Source organism: Diprion similis, chromosome 10 (assembly GCF_021155765.1).
Source record: "Diprion similis isolate iyDipSimi1 chromosome 10, iyDipSimi1.1, whole genome shotgun sequence".
Taxonomy (NCBI): Eukaryota; Metazoa; Arthropoda; class Insecta; order Hymenoptera; family Diprionidae; genus Diprion; species Diprion similis.
Window position 1 is genome coordinate 18,558,824 of NC_060114.1, and position 24,076 is coordinate 18,582,899.

The following is a 24,076-nucleotide window of genomic DNA, read 5'->3' on the forward strand; positions in this document are numbered from 1 at the left end:
GCAGCTTGTCCTTTTCCGCTTCTGGCATTGAAAACGTCGTGTATATTTTTAAGCCATCCTCACCGATGCAGTAACAGTCAGTCATAGAAATCGGTGAGGCTGCTCTATATTCGTTAGCCATCGTCTTGCCGCACTTTATTTATTCCAGGGATTCTCGTGGATAAGATATGAGACTTTACTTTAAGCGAGGTGTTGTACTTTACTCAATTGTGGAATTTTTAGTATTCCATATTTTACGCTGTATTGTCTTTCACTACCGACTACGCCATGTTATGATAGGGGGTGAAAACGACCCCTAAAGATGGGTACTTAACGGGGTGATTTCTTGACGCGCTTCATGTATTTGAACGAAAGCAACACTGAAATGTTTTTTTAATGAATAGGAGAACTTGAGCGTTAGTTTCATTCAAATTCATAAAGCGCATCAAAAAATCACCTAGTTGGGTGTCCATCTTTGAACATCGTTTTCACTCCTCTAAACCGTTTCTCGCTGATGAAAAAAATACGTGTCTCTTAATTATCAATGTTCTACAACATACATAAGTCCCAAAAATCGGAGGGGGGCACCAAACTGATGTTCCTTGTCAGTAACGGATGGTAACATGCATATAAGAACCACAAATGCAAGAATGTTATACTCTATGGTGGTAACCGCGTCAGTATCGACATAGATCCTGACAAGACCTTCTGGTAAGAGCGTGTAGACGCTGTTATGGTAATTGCATGTCGGTAATCAGAGGCGCGGGGAAGATGCAGCGGTGATTACCGACTGAGACGTAACATGACGGCAGCGAATTTATTCCATGTATTTACGCTGTAACACTTTTACGTTTCGATTGTGAAAGGCAAAATCATGCACTTTTGTGAATGCACGAACGTGCACACACGATAATAATTATCATCTAGTCAACATTCGTGTATATCATACAGTTTGTTGCTGGAAGTTGGTCATTTGTTTCACTTCATCTTCTGCCATATTTGCCATCACGTCTGGCTCATTAGCTTATCAATACATCCTCCTACATACTATTTGTAAAAATTATTTGAAATATGTTTGTTTCTTAATTCTCAAGTTTATGGAAACGAAATGTAACATTCCTAGTGAGTTTATTCCTTCTCTTTTCCTTCCCACTGTTTTACTATCTTCTTTATTGGGTCTGCACATTTCTTTCACTTCTTTTACAACATATCCGAAATATGATGTCCCACGTACCCACGTACCCACATCACTGGCTTATCGAAAGGTATGTCTTTCTAGGTTTTCAATTTTATTCATTGTCGTTACGTGGGAGCAATCATGATTGTTTATAATCATCAACGAAAGAAAGTATTACAAACTCATTGTTACGAGGGTGTTTTATTTTAAAAACCCGATTGCTCACTCCTTCCTGAATTCCTCCTCCAGGATTGCGTGACAATTTTCAAAATGCATGGATAAACAGCTGAATTTGAATTCATTAAAGCGAAGGTGAAACGGTATCGTGTGATTACGAAGAGCGACGTGTGATATGATCTTCGCTTATTATTTTTTAGTTACTTCATTGTGTAGTTATTACCATCATTCACTTCAACTTTATATTGGATCGCATGTGAAATACCTACATGGGCATAAAAACGCCCGTAAACAGGATGGCCTGATGAGAAAATTGAAGGAGAGGAGAAGAAAAAGAAATGTAGTAAGTAAATAAAAAATATTGAATATTGCCTGTAATCTTAGTTTGCATAAAAATACGGAATAAAAACTAGAGTTTATATGCGTTTACTCGACCACCGGTACTTATAATTCGCAAAACTCAACCATAGTAACTCTTCATTCAAGCTATTTCAAGTTTCTTGAAAGCACTCGGTAAATCATTACAAACTTATGAATGATAATAATTATTGATTAATATCTAATTCATATTAAAAAATATTTTACGGCGTACATGTCTAGTTTGAAGTAATATTACTATATGTTATCGAATGATCGAAATACCATGATCTATCTATCTCATGATAGAGATCACTACCACGTAAAATCCGTACGGTTGATAAATTTGTCAGTTAATCTATTATTATTCAAGTTTTTATCAATACTATTCGAAATCCACCGCCTTCAGCGTTACCGGGTAACTGAAAGAAAAATTGAGCAGTTTCAGTGAAATTATTCACTTGTCATTCTGGTTCACTGTTTCAGTATCTGTTTCGTTCAGATTTAACAGTTCTTCGTTTTCTTCTTTTTTTTTTCATTGATTCATTTCTCCTGATTCTGGTTAATCACACGCGACAAAAGAACCGCTTGAACCGCATCCGGAACGGCGTTCTCTCGGTCGTTTCGTCTGCAATCAGTTTGAAATGAATACGAGCTAGAAAACACTTGACTAGCCAATGAAGTTGTATTGAGTGAGGGGAGGTCGTATTGACATTGTAAGAAGACGGTTGGAACAGATTCAGACGGTCTGAGGCAATGCTCTTCGTGGATTGTTTGACGAACCTTCTTCAATCAATCCACTGTCTCACTACGCTCGAAGCTATGTGATTTTATTGCGATACACATTGAAGAAGTGCTTGATTGATTTGCGAGGTACGCAAAAAACGTTGCCGGTTTAGCTTGACTTTATCAAACAATATAATCGCTCACCTTGACTGGCGTCCGTCGGTTCGCTTGGATCCGGGGGGATCGGATCCTGATTCTCGGGGTCCCGAATATTCCGGAATTCCGTGATGCGAGCATACGCCCTTTCGCGTCGAGTATACAATTGGATGTAATGCTGAAACATTCACGCGTGTAAGAATCAGACAGGTTTCCAATAACTTTCGAGTAGCAGGAAACAGAGTGTCACACGTAACCCAGTGGATTGTCGAGGGCTAATATACTTGTGCGACGGGACTTTGGAGAGTATTTGCAGGTATGACAGAATCACGTGATGCGATGTGTAGTTAAAGGATGTTAAACGTGTTCACCACAAGTTTTCAACTCACCATTTTGACGTTCTCCTCCATCAATTCACCGACGCTGTGCTCAAGCTCCACAAACGTGGGTCGTTTCGACGGATTCGCTTCCCAGCATTGCAGCATCGTCCGATAGCTGTGACAAGCGTCGGGTTAAATGGTTGAAAAAGTGAAATGAGGAATGATTGGTCGAACAAAAGCAGAGATACTCACATAGTCTCGGGTGAGTACTTTGGTCGTTCCATTCGATAACCACCGACAAGTGTTTCGCACATGTCTTGGGGGTTAATTTCGGGGTAAGGAGTTTTTGCGAGCGAAAACAATTCCCATAACAAGACTCCGAAAGACCAGACGTCAGATTTTACCGAAAATATTCCGTCTCTGAGGGATTCGATGGCCATCCACTTGACGGGAAGAGGGTCGTTTCCCTCGTCCTTGTACTGTTCGTCCTCCTGGAGGGACTTGGACAGGCCAAAGTCACATATTTTCACGACGTTATCTTCCAAAAGCAGAACGTTCCTCGCTGCCAAGTCACCGTGCAGCACCTGAAGACGGTCAACGGTTCAGATTGTTTTCGGTGAAACTGAAAGGCAATAATCATGACGTGCAATAATCCCAGTCGTAAATTCCGGACGTCAACCTTTTTGCCAGCCAGATATTGCATTCCGCGTGAAATCTGCCAAGCCCAAGACACCAAGTCTCGCGTGCGAACCGGATCCAATTCCGCATTCGTAAAATCACCCGGGTACTTGGTTGGTAGTTCAAGTTCCGGTAATTGTGGGTTGTTTCCGGTGGCCGAATCTCCCGCCCCTTCGCTTCTACCCAGATGATTGGCGGCATCACCTAAATCTTCCACTGCTAAAATCGCGTCCTCCCAACGTGGTGCCGAGTTTTTACTACTCGGAGTTGAGACACTAGACAAGAGGAAGTGTTTGCAGTTAGGATACTATCTATTTGAGCTACGGCTGCAACGCATGTATACGTAAAAGTGATTGTTGAGAGTTCGCCATTAGGACCTGGTGTAACTCATTGTTGTAACGAATTGCCTGTGACAAGAGAATGTAAGACCAGGACGTTCCAGAATACCACTGCGATGATGACTCACGTCGTCGATGTTTTGATAAACTCTGACCAATGGCTATGCAGTTCCACAATTTCAAGGTGATTCTTGGGTTCCCTCGAGACTCAGCTACTTACGTGACAAAATAGCTCACCTACGGCTTCTGACGTCGATCGGATCATCATCAGAATTTGGATTGGGGATTTTCGCAGCGACAGTACACAATTCATCGACGAACTTTGACCTGCAGCGCCACAAGTAGTCGTGCAAGTTCCCGAAGCGACAAAATTCCACGATGACCAAGAGTTGGCCTGTCGACGACGATGGTATTAACGGAGTTCACAAATGATCACTGACGCGTCTGGGTTCGCATGAGGAATTGAGATACGTAGAAACACCCACCATAATCAAGATTCTTAGTGCAGGCGCCGAGGAGGCTGACGATGTTCGGATGGTGACCGAGATAGCCGAGAATCTTGAGTTCTCGAAGAAGAGCTTTCATGCAGTGCAGGCTGGCTGTCGGTCGGACCGTCTTGACCGCAACCACCGAGATCGCTTCGGGTCGACGAATCGTTTTCGCCCTGGCTTTCCAGACTATTCCGAACGAGCCTCTTCCCAGTTCCTCGTCTACACAGTGAAAAGAATAAATGTTAATCCATGCAATGAACACACAGGCCTAAAATGCGATCCGCGTTTCAGAAAAGTGAGAGAGAGTTGAAAACTCATTATACAATACTTGAAACGGAGTAAAAGACATGATAAAACATTTTCTTTATAAGTCTCGAATATAAAGGGTTTTTCCAATGGATGAATAAAACCAAAATAATTTGTTTAATTGTTGTTTTTTAAAACGTATGTAACGACCTGGCGGTCGGCTATTCCCGATTGGTAAGGAATAACAAGGGTTCGGGTTCACGTTTGCACCTTTAGGACAACCGGAGGTTAGGAGGAAGGTCGAATAACTCGGTTTATTCAGGATATAATTTAGAAATTTTGAGCCGTGTTTGCAATAACACAGGAAACTGGCTAGTATTGAGTGAGGGTAGCGACGAAGACTATTTCTACTCGATTTTTTTCAGATATTTCCGATTATTGCCGATACATCCGTAGTAAATACGCATCCAGTGTCACAAAAATTATTATATTTGGGTATCATCTTCAATTAGTGAAATAATATTAGTTCGATTATTCACCGAACTTTCCCGAAAAAAAAATCGGTTTTTTTAATTTCTCTCACGCAATGTTTCATCAAATCGTGAGAATCCCAGACAATGGAGGAGTATAAAAGATATTGATTGTTGAAGTTCGGTGACGGCACGTTTTAAAACAACATGGATTGAAAATTCATTGGAGTTGCATTTATTTTCGGGCAATTGGCTTCTTATTTGAAAATCGTGAGGAAAATATGTTTCGGTAGCTTTGGCTCTCAATAAATCGGTTACGAACCACCATTTGGTAATTTTTATAATCACGAATGAAAAAAAAGGAGAAAACGAAACAAGTTATTTTTTTTTGAAAGACTCGAAAACCGTACGAAATTCAGAGCTCAAATTTAGGGCAAAGTGTTTTCATTTGATACCAAAATGATCCCCAAAATCTCGATAGAGAACTGCACAGGGGTAGATTCGCCATGCTCATCCGACCACGATATATTCTTAGTCGTTACGGATTCGAACTGCTCCATCATAGAGATAATAATATCCATAAATACCGAGTCTCAAAAGCTTTCGTGGAAATTCCCATTCCTTGTCGTAGGGCAATAAATCTGCCTGATCATTCATGGAAAGTTCCGGATTGAAAGAAGTCGGATCCTCGGTGTAGAAATATGCGAGTCGTTCTCTTAAAATCCTTCGCTTCTGAGCCTAAAACACAAGAGCATCAACAGTTTATCGTTCGTTCCATTCGCAGAAAGATCCTTATCTCTCAGATACCTTCTTGTAGAAACGCCAGGCTCCCAGAATGGCGAGGAGGAAGGAAATTCCCGTAAGGGGTAGCCATATTTCAACTGGTGTCCCGGATTCCACTTCTACAGAATGAATTCGTCAAAGTTTGCTCATGTCATATTTTTTTATCATTTTAAACACGTACCTATGCTTTCGGTGAAAACTCCTCTCCGCACGTCACTCGAATAACAATCCGTATTCAAGTCGTTGAAGCAGGCTCGTACTTCCAAGTCGTGGCTGGTTGATGGATGAAGTTGTTCAAAGTTGTGATAAGTTGCCGAAGTATAATTAAAATCAACAATTTCTGTTCCGTTGTACGTATAGTTGACTGTTACACGGTACAGCTTTATGTGCGGGCGTAGATCTTCTGGTGGGCTTGGCCATTCTATAATTATGGAATTTGTCGTCTTCGATAACACAGTGATGTTTGGAAAATATGTAACGTCTGTGAAAGAAACAAATCTTCATGAACGGATCATACATCGAAGGATGCTCCCATGATGAATTCCATTGTGTCATACTAGACGAAATGATGGACATTCTTTCATTTTGTTTAGATTCTGCGACCCATTTCGGAATCTCCGAATCAGTCAGGATGAACTTCATTTCGAAATACATCGCTTACGCGTAGTCCAAGCACTTACCTATTTCCGCGGGCGTAACAAGTCCAGAGTAAGTGCTTGCGAGTCTCCTTCCCGCGTTGATCACAACAAGTTCGAACCAATAGAAAGTGCCGCGTGTCAACTGCCTTACAACGTAGCCGCTATATTCCTTGCCCTCTTCAACTTGCACCGAGAATATATTTTCCCGTTCAACAGAATCGTTTTTCGCAAATCGTATCAGATGCGTGTCTCCTTGAAATTCCTTGTCGATCCAGCGTAATATAACGAGTTTCGACCCGATGACATTGGCGCCGAGGTACAGTCGTGTTTCTTCGTTGACTTCGAGTCGAGCCACACCTGCTATACTCGGATGTCCGTAAATCATTGCCTGGCATTCGTAATCCCGAGAACGGCGTGAGTCCAAGGTATTCGCAATATACAACATCGTCCTGACGTGAGTCCTGTTAAGATTCGATGTAACAGGGACGCCGACTAATTTACTTTTCCAGCGTAAGGAGGCGACTCGCCACTCAAAGTTCGATCGTCCGTATCCGAAGAAATCGCACAACAGTGCTGTCGGCTCGTCCGGTTTCGCATACACGATTTCAGCTCCTACGATCAATTCTTTTACGGGCGCTAGAAAAAAAAATACCGAATAGACAGAGCGTTTCGAAATGTAATTCGGTATGTCGAGTAGTCTACATTATTTACACCAATCCAAAAGTTGTTTTGACTCAGAGTGGATCTTACGTATCACCGTGACAAGCATTTTTCCACCAGCGTGCGAATCCTTGATCATCTTCGCCACGCAGGTGTAATCGCGAGTGTTTCCATCCTCAGTATCTCCGACAATTATAGTCCAGTCGATCCCACCGTCAGAATTACTGAAAGAAGTAACGCGTTTCCCCTTCGTCATCCACCAACCCTTGTATCCGTGAACACTGACGCTGCAAGTGAAGGAAGCTTCGTTGCCTGCTGTTGTATTTTCCGCATCTCGAGTTACGTTCACTCTCAGTTCCGAAGATTTCATGTCAGTTTGCGATTCTTGTCTCGCACGTAACTGTTTTCCGCCAGCTACGAAGTCGTATGGATCAGGATCATTGTCGAATTCTATATCAACATGACGTTGTAGGATATTTAATCTTTGAATTGTATTCTGGCTGTAATTATTTGATAACGAAATCATTTTCATGAATTTTAAAAGCAGTTTTGAGTCTTGTTTAAAGTTCGGTATGTTGCGTTACTAATGCCAGAAAGGCGAATCTCAAAATAGACGCTCTATTGGCTCTGCAAATACAAAAGTGCATATCAAAATTTTTATCTCCCCAATCAACATAAAAATCTGTAAAACATACAAATCTGTGGAAAAGAATTTTTTTTGGGACTCTTCCATCGATTTCTGCAATCAAGACAGTTTTAAGTTGATTGGAGAAATTTTTTTTTTTTTTTTTTTGATATGTCTTTTTGGCATTAGCAACTCGATTTGTTCAGTCAATGGAGGCGAAAATCATAAAAAATTCATAAAGTGGATGCTCATGAGTCAATCTTCGTACAAACTTTTGGAAAATATCCCGAACAATAAAAGAAGCAAAGTTTAACCCAAAAGTCTTAGCGCCGAGTCCTCAATTTTGCGACGTCAGTTTTCAATGGTGTGTGACATTATCGATGCCTAACGCCCTTGAATATTAGCTTAATTTTGCATTATATATTCGATTCCATACATTGATATTATTTTTACACACTTATGACCTTCGTAATTTAATTTCAAGTCATTCTTACGCTTCGCTTCAAATTTCCGTATTCAATAAAAAATCTTTTCTTCATTGTTATAGAAATTCTATCTATGGTAACCAATAAGCTAGAAATAATTGAAGCTTCGCGGTGAAACAACCGGAAAATCGCTTGTGCGACGATTGCAAACCTCACTTCCGTTACGCGGAGTCTGAAAAGTTAACTCGATCATTACCTGTGTCGTCGGTCGTCACGCCTTTCACAACGTCACTCGCACGTCGGTCGGGGCAGAAATCGTCGAAACAAGCTCGAACCACCAGATCGTAGCTGATCGAAGGCGAAAGGCGGACGATTGCTTCATTACCTTCATTAGCCTTCAACTTCTGCCAACGAAAATGTTTTTCCTCGTCCTTGCCGCTTTCCACTGATATAAAATAGGCGTCGATGCTTTGCCGGAGCTCCGGCGGTGGCTGCGACCATCCGATCGTCACGGTGTCCGTAGTTTTATTCACGATCCTCACAGTTGGAACATATTCCACGTCTATGTAGAGATGATAGTTTTTAGAACATTTTAAACGATGAGTTTCATTGCTTTCATATTCTACAAGCTTGACTTCCGGTAAACAAATGTTAGCGGATACCACCTGACCATTCTGTACGTTCTTCGGAAGCTGCATGAAACTAGGACGCAATTGTGAAATGATACCATGAAAAGTGACTCGTTTTCGAACGGCGTAGCCCACTTCGAAGGAACTAAGGTTCCTTGGACGCTGTGAACCTGACGTTCGTACGCCCTAACCTCGTTCTCGATTTGGTACGGATCGCGATGTTTCAATTCCCTCGTTATACGTAGTGTGCTGAGGCCGCTTCGATAGATAAATTGACAATTCGGCCTGCTTGATGTCATCGATTCGTGCCAATTTCCGTCCATTTGATCGTAAGTTTGGCATATCTGTTACCGTAATTGCCAGGTTCGCCAAACATATTCCTAGAGCTCCAAATAATATAGACGCGATCTGTTCCGGTTGCTCCGAACTTGAGAGAGACGAAATTAAATCCTCTGGTTCGAAGTCCGCTCGCTGCTACACGGAGAAAAAATTTGGAATGAATCGCGTCGATACGCTCTGATAAGATTGTATGGGGCTTTCCACGCCGAATCGACCTGGGTTTTACCCATGTCCTCTCAGATTTGGTGTGCGATTTAATTTATGATCGTTCTCACGTTGAAAGGCACCAAGTTTATTTCCGACTCAATTTGAATTTTCTGCAAATTTTCGAAACGATCCGATCGACCGACTAGAATTGAGTAATTGAAAAACTTGTGAAGAATCCTATGTTGAATATGAAAATTTTCAAGCTAAGACCCGAAGTGGGCCTATTTTCCTTTCTTACTGTTCTCAAGCTACTTCCGAAAAAAGTGCTGAAAAAATTGGAAGCGGAAGTCATCTATCTATGGATGGTTGCTGAAACATTTTTATATGTCGTATCGGATTGGTAAAAATTTTTTTAGATTTTTTCGAACCTTTTTCCAATTGCAATTTTTTGATCAGTAAAACGAGGAGGAAAAAAAATTTCTTGCGATAACCCTGAACTAATTTACAAAAATCCAATGTGACATAAAAATATGTTCCAGCAACCATCCGTAGTAAAATGACCTCCGCTTCCAATTTTTCCGAAGTTTTATTTTCCGGAAAAAGCTTGAGAACGGTAGGAAGAGGAAATCGGCCCACTTCGGGTCCAAGCTTGAAAACCTTGATAGCTGTCGTAGGATTTTTCAAAGTCATTACTCATTCCAAAGCATTTGACGTGGAACACTTCAAATTTTCTCTCCGTGTACTACAAACTGATCGGAGTTACTTCTCGCCAGACATCTTTGGACAACAGAGTCGTCAGGAGTGACACTTTGATATTCTAGTTTCATTCTAACGTGAGTTTTGCTCTTCCTTCGAACTTTGACGGCAGTTTCGTTACGAAATCCATCTATTATTGGCTAAGTGAATCCTCTTGTTTCTTTTCTAGCACGTTACAACGCGAAACTAACCGATACGATTTTGGCTGTCCCGATAACCTGTAGCAGATTTGCATAATTGACGCACAGAATGGACAGAAAACTTGACCTCGTATGACCCGACCTACTCCTAGCGGAGAGAACCTCGCAATAATTTGTGTGGGAATTGTGTTTAAGTGAAGACGTCTGTAATTTTGATACGTTCTAGATCTTGGCTTTCTGAAAAAAGTCTGCACGGGCACGACCGTCTACTATGAATAGTTTCGGCTCTATATAGAGACCATCATGCCTCAAAATGTTCGTCATTGAAGTGGCCATGTCCGTTGACATGCCTGACTTTTATTCATTTGAAATGATAATTGCCTTCGTAGTTTCTCTTGAACAAGGAAGTACCAAATACAGGGCAAACATTGCGTTGAATTGTTGCAAAGTTTTTTAAACGTAAGGTTGAACGATATGTGGGTGGAAGTGATTGGGTAGATTTTTACCAGACGTCGTCAGCCATCTTGAGAAAACCTGTCGCAATGGTGAAGCAAACCCCCTCTCCATAAATATAACGGCCTTGATTTCGTAGACGGTGCTCGGTTCCAACTCATCTATGCGAAAGGATCCTGCGTGAATAAACCGCTCTGGAGAGGAAAGTCGGGGTGTCCGTAGCCATCCATCCGTGCCATTTTGCCTATACTCAATTTGGAATGAGAAGGCATCCCTTGGGGTGAATTCCATTTTTGATATGCCGTACAATTCCCATTTTATATAAATGGATTCTGGTTCAAGCACTCCGACAGTCCAAATCTGATCAGTTTGGTATTCTACGAGATAGAGGTAATCATCAACGATGTAATCGGAATTCTTTTCTGCCGTACATCTGTAACGTCCATAGTCTTCGGGTCTGACGCTTGTAAAGTAAAGCTCCATCGTGCCGTGAGTTTCGTTAATCCATCTCGGATGGGCTGTAGAAATTTCCTCATCCTCCAACACTGATGCTCCCTTCTTCCTTTTCCGCCATGTAAATTTTGTTAGGTTTTTACTCGCAATGCTGCATGAGATGATTGCTGGTTTGTCCGGTGTTGCGAGAACTTGATACCCGTCTACATGCAAGTCATCGTACCCTGTAAGAGAAGACCCTGTAAGAGAAGAAAAACTTTGAACAGACTCGGTTGAGGTGAATACTTTTAATCGGCTAGCAAACCTTGATTCTTCTCGAGTAAGCTGTCGAAAATCGCGGAACTTTGAATTATTGATGTGAGTACTCGATATCGTTTCCGTTTCTCTTGGTGCCGTCTCAAAAGCATATATCTGTTATACAGGGTGGGTCGAAACGGAAATAATGATAGTTCTTAGCGTGAATGAACTTTGAACTCGTCCACCAATTTCCGAGACCTTCGTATGCTCGAAATTGGGAGAAAAAGGGTTTCGTTTCGGATTTGAGAATGTGATAAATCTTCATTCCTCGCCTAGATACGCGGTTTCGAACGATTGGTTGGGAGGATGAAAAATTTAATTATCGAAGAACGTTCAAGTCGATCGAATCATCGAACGTCATCACCTGCAAGTGGATTTCCATCGCAATTTATGAAGGGCCTTTTCCGAACGACCGTATCCCTCCCAACAAACGCTTGACCTCACTTGATTGTGAGGTATCAATAATTCAGGGTGGTTCTCAGGAGGGTCAGTTTTCGATTTCGACGGCACGCCCCCGAAATCAACTTTAAATAATGAAAAAATGTTCCCTAATTTCCACAGACTTTTATTTCAACTCTGATCTCTGCCTCAAGGATCGTGGATTTCCCCATATAAAATACACGTGTTTCGGGCACGTTCTTAGTATATATTTTATTGTAAGAGTAACAACGTTGAAGGAAATCCGTAACTGCAGGATTTTAGTGAGCATTGGTTTTACGGACTGAGGAAAAATTATACGCGTTGCTGCGCGTTCATATTTCACCCACGTTTCAAATCGGTCCGAGTTTATTTCTTTTATTTTTGATCAAAACTGTGGATTGCAACTCTGCAGTAGAAGAACCTCGAAAACTGAGTATCAAGTGACGCGTTCGATACGCCACACGAAAGATGGACCGATGAAATTGGACCGAACTACGATACTTAATGAATGCTTAGGAATCGGTTCCGACAGCATCCCGCAAAGTCAATATTTGTCAAAACGTCGAAGCCCTTGTGCTAATGAATTTCTCTCATTTGGAAGCAGATTAATTGAAGCTTTTGTTTACTCACATTCTTGGCCACCCCCAACTACGATACAAGAAGCAAATAAGAAAAGTATCAGCCACATCTTCAGGGTCTATTTGATTCTTAGGATTTTTTGCTCCGATTCGATCTGACGACGACAATCACGTTACAGCAGACACTTGTTGGATCCTCGAAATCGTTGTTGTTTGAAAATCACTTCACTCTCAACTCGTGCAGCGGCTTCTTTTCGGAAATGGAGGTCGTTTCACAAATTCTCGATGCCGTTCTGCCTCAGCCGGAGGTCAACCTTACTCTAATTTTATTTCTGTTGTTACTGAACGGTACATAACCGCCGAATATGATGAAATGTAAGCCGTTTTCTTGAGGTTCGTTATCAGTAATTATTCCACGGGTCCTGTGGGGCTTTAAGCAGAAACAAGTTCCTTTGTTTAGATTCGCATTTTTCTTACAATGACTTTATCACGTCGTCATCACCGGAGCTTCTAATGCGTGACGCTGCAAACGAACAAAGATAATTTCTGAAGAAAATGACGAAAAATTTTCCGTCAAGCTGTACCCAATGTTGTTTACATTGACATACCGCGACTACATCATCCAGCGTATTGTCACTGCATAGGGCATTCGGGGTTTCATTGATCTGGATATATTTTCAGGTTGAAATAAATTTTTAAAATGTTAAGAATTCAGCTGAAGCGGATCATCAAATAATAATTGAACGCCCGCTCGTTTCAAGTTCTCGTCAATCCTGTTTTAATCTGGAATTAGGTTGTTGTGGTTCGAGCCAACTATCAAGTATTCCCAAACACTTGTCCTTACTAATCACTTTAATTGAAATACACTCTTCACTCAACACTTACAGTTTCTCTCAATTGATTCTCAAGATTCGGGTTTACAATAGTTTCACTCACAAATATAATACACTGGAATTGCGTTAACTATAACAAAGTTTGAAGATTCTAGATATGAGCCTTTCATACTTCCGCACTGCTCTTACCTTTGATGTGTCCTGAATTGTCCGAAGTCTGAAATGGTTCCAATTTGAATTCAGTTCTGTTTCGTCTCATGTATGAAATGATTTTGTCCTTTCTGCTCCGAGTCAGGCTTTGAATGAGTAATGAAAATCAGACAGGATTTAAAGAATCGTTATGGGTCAACAGGCTCTTAAATATGTCAGTGCGAAGTGATTGGTCGAGAAGCACCAAGCGATAAACTGCGGACGGAAATCCTTTGTTTTCAGAATGTGGTTTTCTTGATTGCGAGCTGCGTATCCTTTGTTCTTCTACGTTCAATTTGTACAGTTATGTCCATTGTTTCTTTTCTGTTTGCGATCCATCGTGGATATTCGTCGCTCCGAGTCTTGCCAATTCTGAACAAGCGTGATTATCGGCTTTTTGGCTGGATCGTAATAATTTGACGCGGCTAAAATCAAACAGACGCTGTAAAAGTAACTGCACTTGTTTCTCGTCCAACTCATCTCAAATCGACGAGTAAGCGACTCGAGTTATAACATCACAGAATGATAATCACTGCGTTTTGTTGAATGAGTTGCGATACTTGCGGCGAGCCTCAGTTGAGTTTTGTTCATCTGTATCTAACCATTTTCACGGGTAAGCAATCTAGGCATTTTAGTTATCATTCTAGTTTCGAAAAGAGCGAAAATATATTCAGGTAATCTCAGGAATCTATGGAAATGATAAAAGCAATTAATAAGGCAACCCTGCAGTGAAAATTCTCCTAAACTCGTCAACAACACTTTGTACTGTTAAATAACCTGCGTGACGTCTCCCTTTTTTCCTTGGCAATCAGATTCTTCACTTTTCGTGACTCACCTGCATAGTATTCGGACTTGGCACGAACGAAGATGCAACCAGCCAGCATTAGTATCATCTTAATCGTCGTTCTAAGTTTTAAAATCGATATTTCTCTGACGATTCGGTGAGGCAGCAACGATTGCGATCATGTACTTGACGGATTTTGTACATCTCTGTTTTTGAACAATCAGCCCATTGTCAGGTTGTGCTGGCTGCTTTTCCTAGGAAATGATTGTCGTTTCCGGAACCACGAACGCCGTTGCGCGTTTGCCGGACGTGACGCTTTTCCTGATTTCATTTCCGCCAGTGGCTAACAATATGCAACCGCAGGGATTGCTTGTACGGTATTTTCAGGAAAATGTTCCCCGTTAGCGAGGTTAGATGTTACACATTATTGAAGACTGCTGATAGACTCGCAAGTTTTTCTTTCATTACGTATCAATTAATTTTATATCCATGATAATTTCAAGCATATTTTGTACATTTTTTTGATAGTCCCTACGTTTTCTCATATCTATATTGTATATTGACAAGGCTTGTAACTTCACGCATTACGTAGTTTTTATTTTTTCGCAAAGTTGGAAAATATTTGGTACTTCAAATTACCCGAATATCCGCATTATAAGTATAGATCTAAGGTGTTGTGAAGGACTCAATCCTTCTCAGAGACAGCTAAATTGTTGGATTATGAAATTCGAATACGTGCTGGTATACAAACCGTGTGCCGACGCACAATGAAGATTGAATTATGAGAAGAGAAGGATGTTTGAATTGATATCTAGTCTACATTCACGTACGTCATGAGTTTGTAGGTGGAAAAAAGTCATCCACTTCACTTCAATTTCTATCATATTCGCAATCACGTCCACTAGATTAGTTCATCAAAATATCATTGGATTATTTATGAAAACTATTTGAAGTATGTTACTATCGTTATTCTTCAGTTAGTGGAGGAAAATGTGACATTCTGAACAAGTTCATTCCCTTCCTTGTTTTCCAAACATTTCCGTATAATCAGTCTTGGGGTTGCTTATTCTTGTTTCTTCTCCTACAGCGTGCCTGTAATATCATGTCCCTGACTCATTTCACGTCATTTTCGTTCATTTACCGCCGGCAAAAGAACTGCTTGAACCGCATCCAGAATGGGGTTCTCTCAGTCGTTTTATCTGCAATTAGTTTGGAATAAATACGTGCAAGAAAAGACTTGACGAGCTAATGAAATTGTATACAGTGAGGAATTTCGAATTGGCATCGTAAGAAGATGGTTAGAATGGATTCGCACAGTCTCAAACAACGCTCTTCCGTAAATTCCTTGAGAAAATGTCTTCATCGTAGAATCAATCCACTTCTTACTGCACTCCAGTAATCGCTTACCTTGATTGACGTTTGTCGGTTCGATTGGATCCGGGAGGGTTGGATCCTGATTCTCGGAGTCCTGTGTATTCCGGAATTCCGTAATGCGAGCATACGCCCTTTCGCGTCGAGTATACAATTGGATGTAATGCTGAAACATTCACGCGTGTAAGAATCGGAAAGTTTCTCAGATTCGGCTGATCTCTGCTGTTTCCCACAACTTTCCAGCAGCAGAAAATGGAGTGGCAATGAGGGCTGATATACTTGTGCAACGGGACTTTAGAGACTATTTACAGGTATTCAAGAATCACGTGATGCGGTGTGTAGTTGAAGGATATTGAACGTGTTGACCACAAGTTTTCAACTCACCATTTTGACGTTCTCCTCCATCAAATTACCGACGCTGCGCTCAAGTTCCACAAACGTGGGTCGTTTCGACGGATCCGCTTCCCAGCATTGCAGCATCGTCCGATAGCTGTGACAAGAGTCGGGTTAAATGGTTGAAAAAGTGAAATGAGGAATGATTGGTCGAACAGAAGCAGAGATACTCACATAGTCTCGGGTGAGTACTTCGGTCGTTCCATTCGATAACCACCGACAAGTGTTTCGCACATGTCTTGGGGGTTAATTTCGGGGTAAGGAGTTTTGGCGAGCGAGAACAATTCCCACAAAACGACTCCGAAAGACCAGACATCTGATTTCACCGAGAATATCCCGTCTCTGAGCGATTCGATGGCCATCCACTTTACAGGAAGAGGATCGTTTCCCTCATCCTTGTAATCATCGTCCTCCTGGAGGGACTTGGACAGACCAAAGTCACATATTTTGACGATGTTGTCTTCGGAAAGCAGTACGTTCCTCGCTGCCAAGTCACCGTGCAGCACCTGAAGACCGTCAACGATTCAAATTGTTTTCGGTGAAACTGAAAGGCAATAATTATAACGTGCAATAATCCCAGTCGTAAATTCCTGACGTCAACCTTTTTCCCAGCAAGATATTGCATTCCGCGTGAAATCTGCCAAGCCCAAGACACCAAGTCTCGCGTGCGAACCGGATCCAATTCCGCATTCGTGAAATCACCCGGGTACTTCGATGGCGGCTTGACTTCAACTGGTTCTAAGTTACTGCCGGTGGCCAAATCTTCCATCCTCATATTGGTACCCGGATGATCGACACTGTCACATGGATCTTCTACAAATGAAGTGGCATCACCATAACGTAGTGCCGAGTTTGTTCTAGTCAAGAATAAGACGACATATCAGAAAAAATATGTTTTGGTAGGGCACAAGTACGATATTCGACAGTTACATGCATATAATTATATGTTGTACGAGTTAGTGTTCAGGAGCAAATGTAACCAATTTCTGCTACGAAATGCAGTTGTTGAGAGAATGCATTACTAGAAAGTTTTTGAGGACCAGAATGCGACATATCGATGACATTTTGATTCAACTGGTTGCAATCAAGTACTACATCTCCATGGTGATTTTCAGGTTCGCTCATGACTTAGCCACTTCCGCATCCAAGACGCTCACCTCTCTGTTTCAACGTTGATCGGATCAGCGTCAGGATTGGAATCAGGGATTTCCTTGGAGTCGGTACCCAATTCGTCGACGAACTTTGACCTGCAGCGCCACAAGTAGTCATGCAAGTTCCCGAAGCGGCAAAATTCCACGATGACCAAGAGTCGGCCTGTCGGTGACGATGGCATAATTCAAGTTTACGAATGATCTTTGACGCATCAAGGTTCGGATAAGGAATTGAGATACGTATAAACATTTACCATAATCAAGATTCTTAGTGCAGGCTCCAAGGAGGCTCACGATATTGGGATGGTGACCGAGGTAGATGAGAATTTTAAGTTCGCGAAGAAGAGCTTTCATGCAGCGGAGACTGGCTGTTGGTCGGACCGTTTTGACTGCAACGACCGAGATCGCCTCGGGTCGACGGATTGTTTTCGCCCTGGCTTTCCACACTATTCCGAATGAGCCACTTCCCAGTTCCTCGTCTACAAAGTGGAAAACAAAAATGAGAGACCACGCAAGGAGAACAATATGGCTGAGTTCATGTACCCAAAGAATCGTCTATGTTCATTGTTAGTGTGAAAAATCAACTGACCATCACTGTCAAAGGAAGGCCCCACGAGCTGATCCACGTTTCGAAAAAGTGAAAAACAGTTTAATACTTACCTGACAATGCATATCTATTTGACATTGTTAAAACCACGACTGGACTCTGGAGATAAATACAGACTCGAGTCGTAAGAAAAATTTACACAGTATATCCGGTCACAAATCAGACTTTCTCTATGGTGGTGATGATGACGAGAATGCATACCAAGTCTTAACAGCTTCCGTGGAAATTCCCATTTTTTATTGTAAGGCAATAAATCGGCCTGATCACTGATGGCCAGTTCTGGATTGAAAAAAATCGGTTCCTCGCTATAGAAATAAGCGAGTCTTTCTCTAACAATCCTCCGCTTCTTTGCCTGACAATGAAACACGAAATATTATGCGGTCGTAATTTTTTTAGGTTATAAAAAGATCTTAATCATTTTATTCCATACTTTTCTGTAAATCTGCCAGACTCCGAGAACGATGAGAAGGAGCAAAACTGATCCCGTTGAAGCTACCCATGTTTCGACTAGTGTCCCGGATGTCTCCTTTGGAGTAATTTTTTCCCCATCTAAAGTATTATTCAATCAATGTTTAGCTCATTAGTTGTACAGTCTTTCAGTTGTCACGATAAACAGTTCAGATCCTCTTATGCTAAATAATATGAGAGTCTTCGACCGAACGAACAAAAATGCAAACTCTGTTTCACGGACGTGATACGTTGTTTTCGTGTCCTCAAATGCATGTTCTTCATACCTATGCTGTTGGTGAAAACTCCTTTCCGAACGTCACTCGAATAACAATCCGTACTAACGTCGCTGAAGCAAGCTTTTACTTCCAGGTTATGGCTAGTTGAAGGCTGAAGTTTGCCCAAAACAAAATGAGTTTGCGTAGTATTTCGTGAATAACCAGTTTCATTTCCAGAGTACGTATAGCTGATCGATATACGATACACCTTTATGTGATCGCCTAGCTCTTCTGGCGGCGTCGGCCATTCGATGGCTATCGAATTTGTTGACTTCGAGGTCACGGTGATGTTCGGGAAGTAAACAATGTCTGAGGAATAAATACATACCCATTAACCGTCGAGGTACACGTCACAGGACACTGTTTACAGAATTCATTGGATCCGACTAGACCAAATATAACGGACATTGTCTTATATTGTGGACTTTGGAACAATTTGGAACAACTTCGTTCCAACGTGCACCGCTTTTGCGTTTTCCGACTACGTACCTTCATCCGTAGGCGTGATCCAGCTGGAATAAGTGCTTGCGAGTCTTTTACCCGCGCTGATGACAACCAGTTGGAACCAATAGGAAGCGTTGCGTGTCAACTGCCTCACAACGTAGCCACTATAGAATTTGTTTCCTGTAACTGGAACCGAAAACGTATCTTGCCAGTCATGAGAACCGTTTTTCAAAGACTGTACCAGATGCGTATCTCCTCGGTACTCGATGTCGAACCATCGCAAATAAACGAGCTTCGACCCAATGGTGTAGGCGTTCAATTGCAACGGTGATTCGTTGGCGACGTCGAGACGAATGGATCCGCGGATGTAATCCAGTCTGTGATTTGTTGCCTCGCACTCGTACTTCCCAGTTTCTAACATCACGTTGTGAGTTGGATTCGATAGCATCACTCTGATGTGTGTGTCGTTGAGCCTCAATACACTGAAGATTTCGTCGAATTTCTGTCTGTCATAATCCCAGAACTTTCGCCACTTGAAGTTCCACAGCCGATATCCAAAGAAGTCACATGACAGAGCAGTTGGATAGTGAGGCCTCGCGTACACCATTTCAGCATTTACGATTATATTTTCTGCTGGCACTGGAAAGAAGACAAAAATGAAAACAACCAATAGACTCAGTTTTTTCAACTGACAATGAAATTCATGACGTCGAGTAGTGGACGTTATTCGTATTTATTTGCAAGCTACTTTGTCTCAGAGAGGATAATTCCTACTCTCTGCATAGCGCATCTTACGTATCAGTGTGACAATCATTGTTCCAATCGTTCGCAAATCATCCGACATCCTCGCTTCACAGGTGTAAACGCATCTGCCTCCTTCTCTAGCGTCTTCCACATTTATAGTCCAACTGATCTCACTGTTGTAATAATTGAGAGACTTGACGTGGTTCTCTTTCTTTGTCCACCAACCCTCGTATCCTTGAACACTTATGCTGCAAGTGAACGAGGCATTGCTGCTTGTAGTAATATCTTTTTCATCTCGAGTCACGTTGATTTCCAGTACTGGAAACTCCATACCAGATTCCGAATGTTGCTCTGCACGCAAGTGTTGTCTTCCATCTGTAAAATCGTGTCGTTCAAGTTCATTCTCGAAGTCGACATTGACGTGGTGCTACGCTCGGCCAGCAAGAAAAACCCAATCACTCATTGCTCACCCGGGGCACCATTGTTTGCAACTTATCTAAAGTTCGGTTCTAAAGCTAATCCGGATGAGAGGAGTGAGTGAGAGGGTAAATGAATAAAGTCCACAATTTCGCGAGAGATCAGAGAGCGCTTGCTTCGGTATAAAAACCCTCACGGTTTAGAGGGAAAAGGCGAAGCAAGTCCTGTACTTATTTAAAATATCAGTTCAACAGGTTACATGGTAAAAATGTGTTTGGCGCGTTCACCTTTAGACAACTTAGTCTTAGTTGATTGTCCATTCAATAATCTTATATACTGTCAAATAAACACAACTTAAATGCATGTATTTCAATAAAATTTCTGGGAAATGCATGTACTTCAATGCCTCATTCTCAAGGGAGAAATGGGAAAGGGTGGACCTGTTATATAACTAACCTAACAACGCGATCCTGAAATCTACGCGATATGGAAAGAATTTGACACCCGACCGAGTGCGGGAAAAACGCGATAATCGCCCGCGCGGCAGAAGAGAGGAATTTAGCAGTACGTCCTACCTACTCGAGCGCTCGATTCTAAGTGAAGTGCGCGCGCGCGTGAAACTCGGGCTGCGCGCGCGCCCGCTAGAGTCAGCTCTCGCTCAGCGCGCCGCCTTGCGGCCGAGTAATCTCAACATCGTGAGGCATCAGCGGTTCGAGCGCGAACATATCGCTAAATCCTAAGCTGGATATGATTATTTGTTGTCTTGATAAAAGTCTATCCGAAATTCCTTCGGTTTTAAGATAATCTAGTTTCCAGTTCGCCTCTATTATCTCATAAAAAATCACCCACCATCATAAATTTTCAGAGAATCTATACCAATCAGACTATGGTAGTCAAGAAGAAATCAACCGAATGCGAGAAGTCGAGTGAGTGACGATGGTTCACCTCACGTTCGTTTTGCAACTTATGAATAGTGAACTCAATCATTACCTCTATCACTGGTCATCACGTCTTTCATGACAGCACTTGCGTGCTTATCGGGACAGTAATCGTCGAAACAAGCTCGCACCTGCAAGTCATGACTGATTGAAGGCGAAAGGTAGACATCCGCTTCATCGTAATCTGCAGCCTTATATTTTTCCCAACGAAAATTTCTTTCCATCTTGTTACCGTGTTCCACTGATATGAGATAGGCGTCAACGTATTCGAGAAGCTCTGGCGGTGGCTGCGACCATTGGATCGTTATTGTGTCCATAATTCTTCTCACGATACGCACACTTGGAACGTAATCCAGGTCTGTACAGAAATTTTGATTTTTGTGAAAGTTTTTTTTATTGATTTACACTGGGCTCATATTCCACTAGTTTCATACCCAATGAATGTTATCTGACGGGCTCGACATGATTAATCGTAAAGTTTGTGACGTGTATTTCTGGTAGATCTGGAAAAACGTTTCACGTTTTGAACTGAACCGGGATTCGAACCCAGGAACTTTCGCTTTCTGGGTAACTGATCTGAACACTGAGTCTCTACAGCTTATGAAGGAGAGGACTATTCCTAAGGATATTCTAAGGTAAATTGTATAAAAAGTGTACCTTTCTCGAACGTCGTAACCCTCTTTGAAAGAACGAAGGATTTTACCACACCATGAAATTGTCGATCGTATGAATCAAGTATTATCTTGATTTGATAGAGAGTGCGATTCGTCAATTCATTTATAACGTAGTTACTTGCAGCTGGATCAATGGATGAATTAAAAATTTGCCCTGGTCCTTGCCATTGATTTGTACTATCTTCCTTGTATTTAATTGTAAGTTCAACATATTCATTATAGTAATTGAAAAGATCGCTGATGATATTTGTATAATTCCAACTGATGTAAATACGATCTGTTCCAATGGCCCCGACCTTGAAAGGGGCAAAATGAAATTCTCCGACTTGGAAAACAATCTGCGCTGACACAAGATGACCGGAACTGTTCGCTTGGCATATATAATCTCCAGAGTCGTCGATTGTGACGCTTGCAAAGTCCAGTTCCATTGTGACGTGAGTATTATTGTTCCACCAAATGCTGGTTGATTTCTTTGAATTTCCCTTGTGCTGCCAGATAAAGTTTGTCATTTGATTCCCTGTCACGTCACACGAGAGAACTGCACGTTCGTGTGATTCAACAATAACAGTATTACGATCTGGAACTATCCGCTCGGAAACTAAAATGGAAATAAAAAAATGATCTATAAGCTTAAATGTAGCAACTATTTTTGCAGTCACACAAAATAAAATTCCACTTCCAAACGTTCTCAAAATGGAATTTCTTATCACACGTTGATATAAGTAAATGAGTAAACCTTTATCGGACGTCGTCACCCATCTTGAAAATGCGTAAGAATCTTTGTCGGAAATCAGATCCCTTGGGTCTGAAATAAGGCCCCTGAATTCGTAGACGGTGTTGGGTTTCAATGCATTTATGATGTAGGAACCTGCAGAAACAATCCTAGTCGGTGTGGAAAGTAGGGGTGTCCGTAGGCGTTGATTCGTACCATTTTCTCTATACTCAATTCCAAACGAATCAACATGACTCGAGTAAAATAAGTCGAAGTCCCACTGTACGAGAACAGATTCTGGTTCATGAACTGTGCCAATCCAAGTAAAATCCTTCGGGTATCTTCGGAGGTGGACAGGAATCGAAGTACGGCTAGTCGATGTGATTACCACGCATCTGTAAGTTCCGTAGTCTTCGGTTGTGACGTTTGTGAAGTAAAGCTCCATAGTAATGTGAGTTTTGTTGTTCCGCCAAAACATGCTCTTTTTCGTAGAATCGTCTACATTCCTCTCGTTTCTATTATTCCCTTCTTTCGTCCATGCAAAATTTGACGGATCCTTAGTTATAACTTTACATGAGACAACTGCGGGTTCATTTGGTGCTGCAAAGACTGTCCACGCATCTCGACTTAGCCGCACTGAAACGGATAAAAGGACAATTGACTATGTAACAATGTGGAACTTCGAACTAACAATGTCGACACTTTACACCGAAGTTTTACATTTCTCGTTTCGATGAGTCAAAAGCAATTGAGTTCATTATTGATCGCCAATCTACAGTAGAAGAACCTCGGAAGGTGAGTATCAAGTTACTCATTCGATGTGACACGTGTACTGTACTGCAATACTGGATGAATTTTTAAAAGCTAAATAATTTCTCGTATCGGGAGGCAGATTAATAACGACTGTTTTTTACTTACATCCATCTACAGATGCGTTGTGAGCCAGAATACAACAAGAGAATACCCAAAGGATTCCGCGCATCTTTGGACTCTGTTTAGTATATCAGAATTTCTATTTGTTCACTACGATGAGACGATAATAGTTACTGTCCAGCAGATGCTCGATGGAAATCACTCCATTCTTCACAAACTCTCAACGTCGTTCTGCCTCAGCTGAAGATAAAACTTATTATGATTTCATTTCTGCTGGTACACAACGATTCATAACCGCACTGTCTTCCGCTGTATTACTCTTTGCGAAATTACCGCAATAGAAGTGTAAGCTTGTTTCTTTGTCTACGATATCTGCATTTTTACTGAGAGAAAGTGCGGCTTCAAGCGGAAATACTCAGTGCATTGGTTTTGCTTTGAAATTCTTCATAGGTCGAGAAACGCTCTGAAAATGCGTAGAATTTTCTAAATATTTCAAGTAATATCCGAATTCGATAGTCAAAGGGTTATAAAAAATCAACTGAAAAACGAAAATATCGATTAACTCGTATAAAAAATCTTAGGAATATCAGAAACATCACATGTAGGTACGATCTTGTGTTGTCATCTTACATTGCTCGGTCTTAAGGCGTAGCTGAACTGGCTTAATTGTCACATAGAATAAGGTCCTACGTTATGTAAATCATTTAATTAAAAACTGTTTTATCAGAAACAATTGACTATTTATTGTTACTTATTGTTAACC

At 41.5% G+C, this 24,076-nt stretch overlaps 2 protein-coding genes across 2 annotated transcripts; both read right to left on the reverse strand.

Annotated features, from left to right (window-relative positions):
• Positions 1–2,226: 2,226 nt before the first annotated feature.
• Positions 2,227–14,373, reverse strand: LOC124411448. The gene is given in 17 exon segments (XM_046890547.1): positions 2,227–2,318; positions 2,621–2,750; positions 2,962–3,067; positions 3,145–3,476; positions 3,572–3,827; positions 4,146–4,302; positions 4,394–4,618; positions 5,703–5,853; positions 5,923–6,017; positions 6,080–6,379; positions 6,579–7,172; positions 7,287–7,610; positions 8,503–8,810; positions 8,990–9,111; positions 9,114–9,349; positions 10,764–11,402; positions 14,316–14,373. Coding segments are annotated over 17 exon segments (4,095 nt in total). The 3' UTR covers positions 2,227–2,256.
• A 1,024-nt stretch (positions 14,374–15,397) lies between these two features.
• On the reverse strand, positions 15,398–23,422 carry LOC124411449. The gene is made up of 16 exons (XM_046890548.1): positions 23,359–23,422; positions 22,465–23,076; positions 21,712–22,326; positions 21,107–21,412; positions 19,751–20,074; positions 19,001–19,594; positions 18,521–18,820; positions 18,217–18,335; positions 17,988–18,138; positions 17,434–17,658; positions 17,192–17,342; positions 16,630–16,891; positions 16,203–16,534; positions 16,020–16,125; positions 15,580–15,801; positions 15,398–15,463 (listed from the first exon to the last, which is right to left on the reverse strand). Exons 1-16 carry the CDS (start codon positions 23,420–23,422, stop codon positions 15,398–15,400), a joined length of 4,449 nt encoding a protein of 1,482 aa, XP_046746504.1.
• Positions 23,423–24,076: the final 654 nt, after the last annotated feature.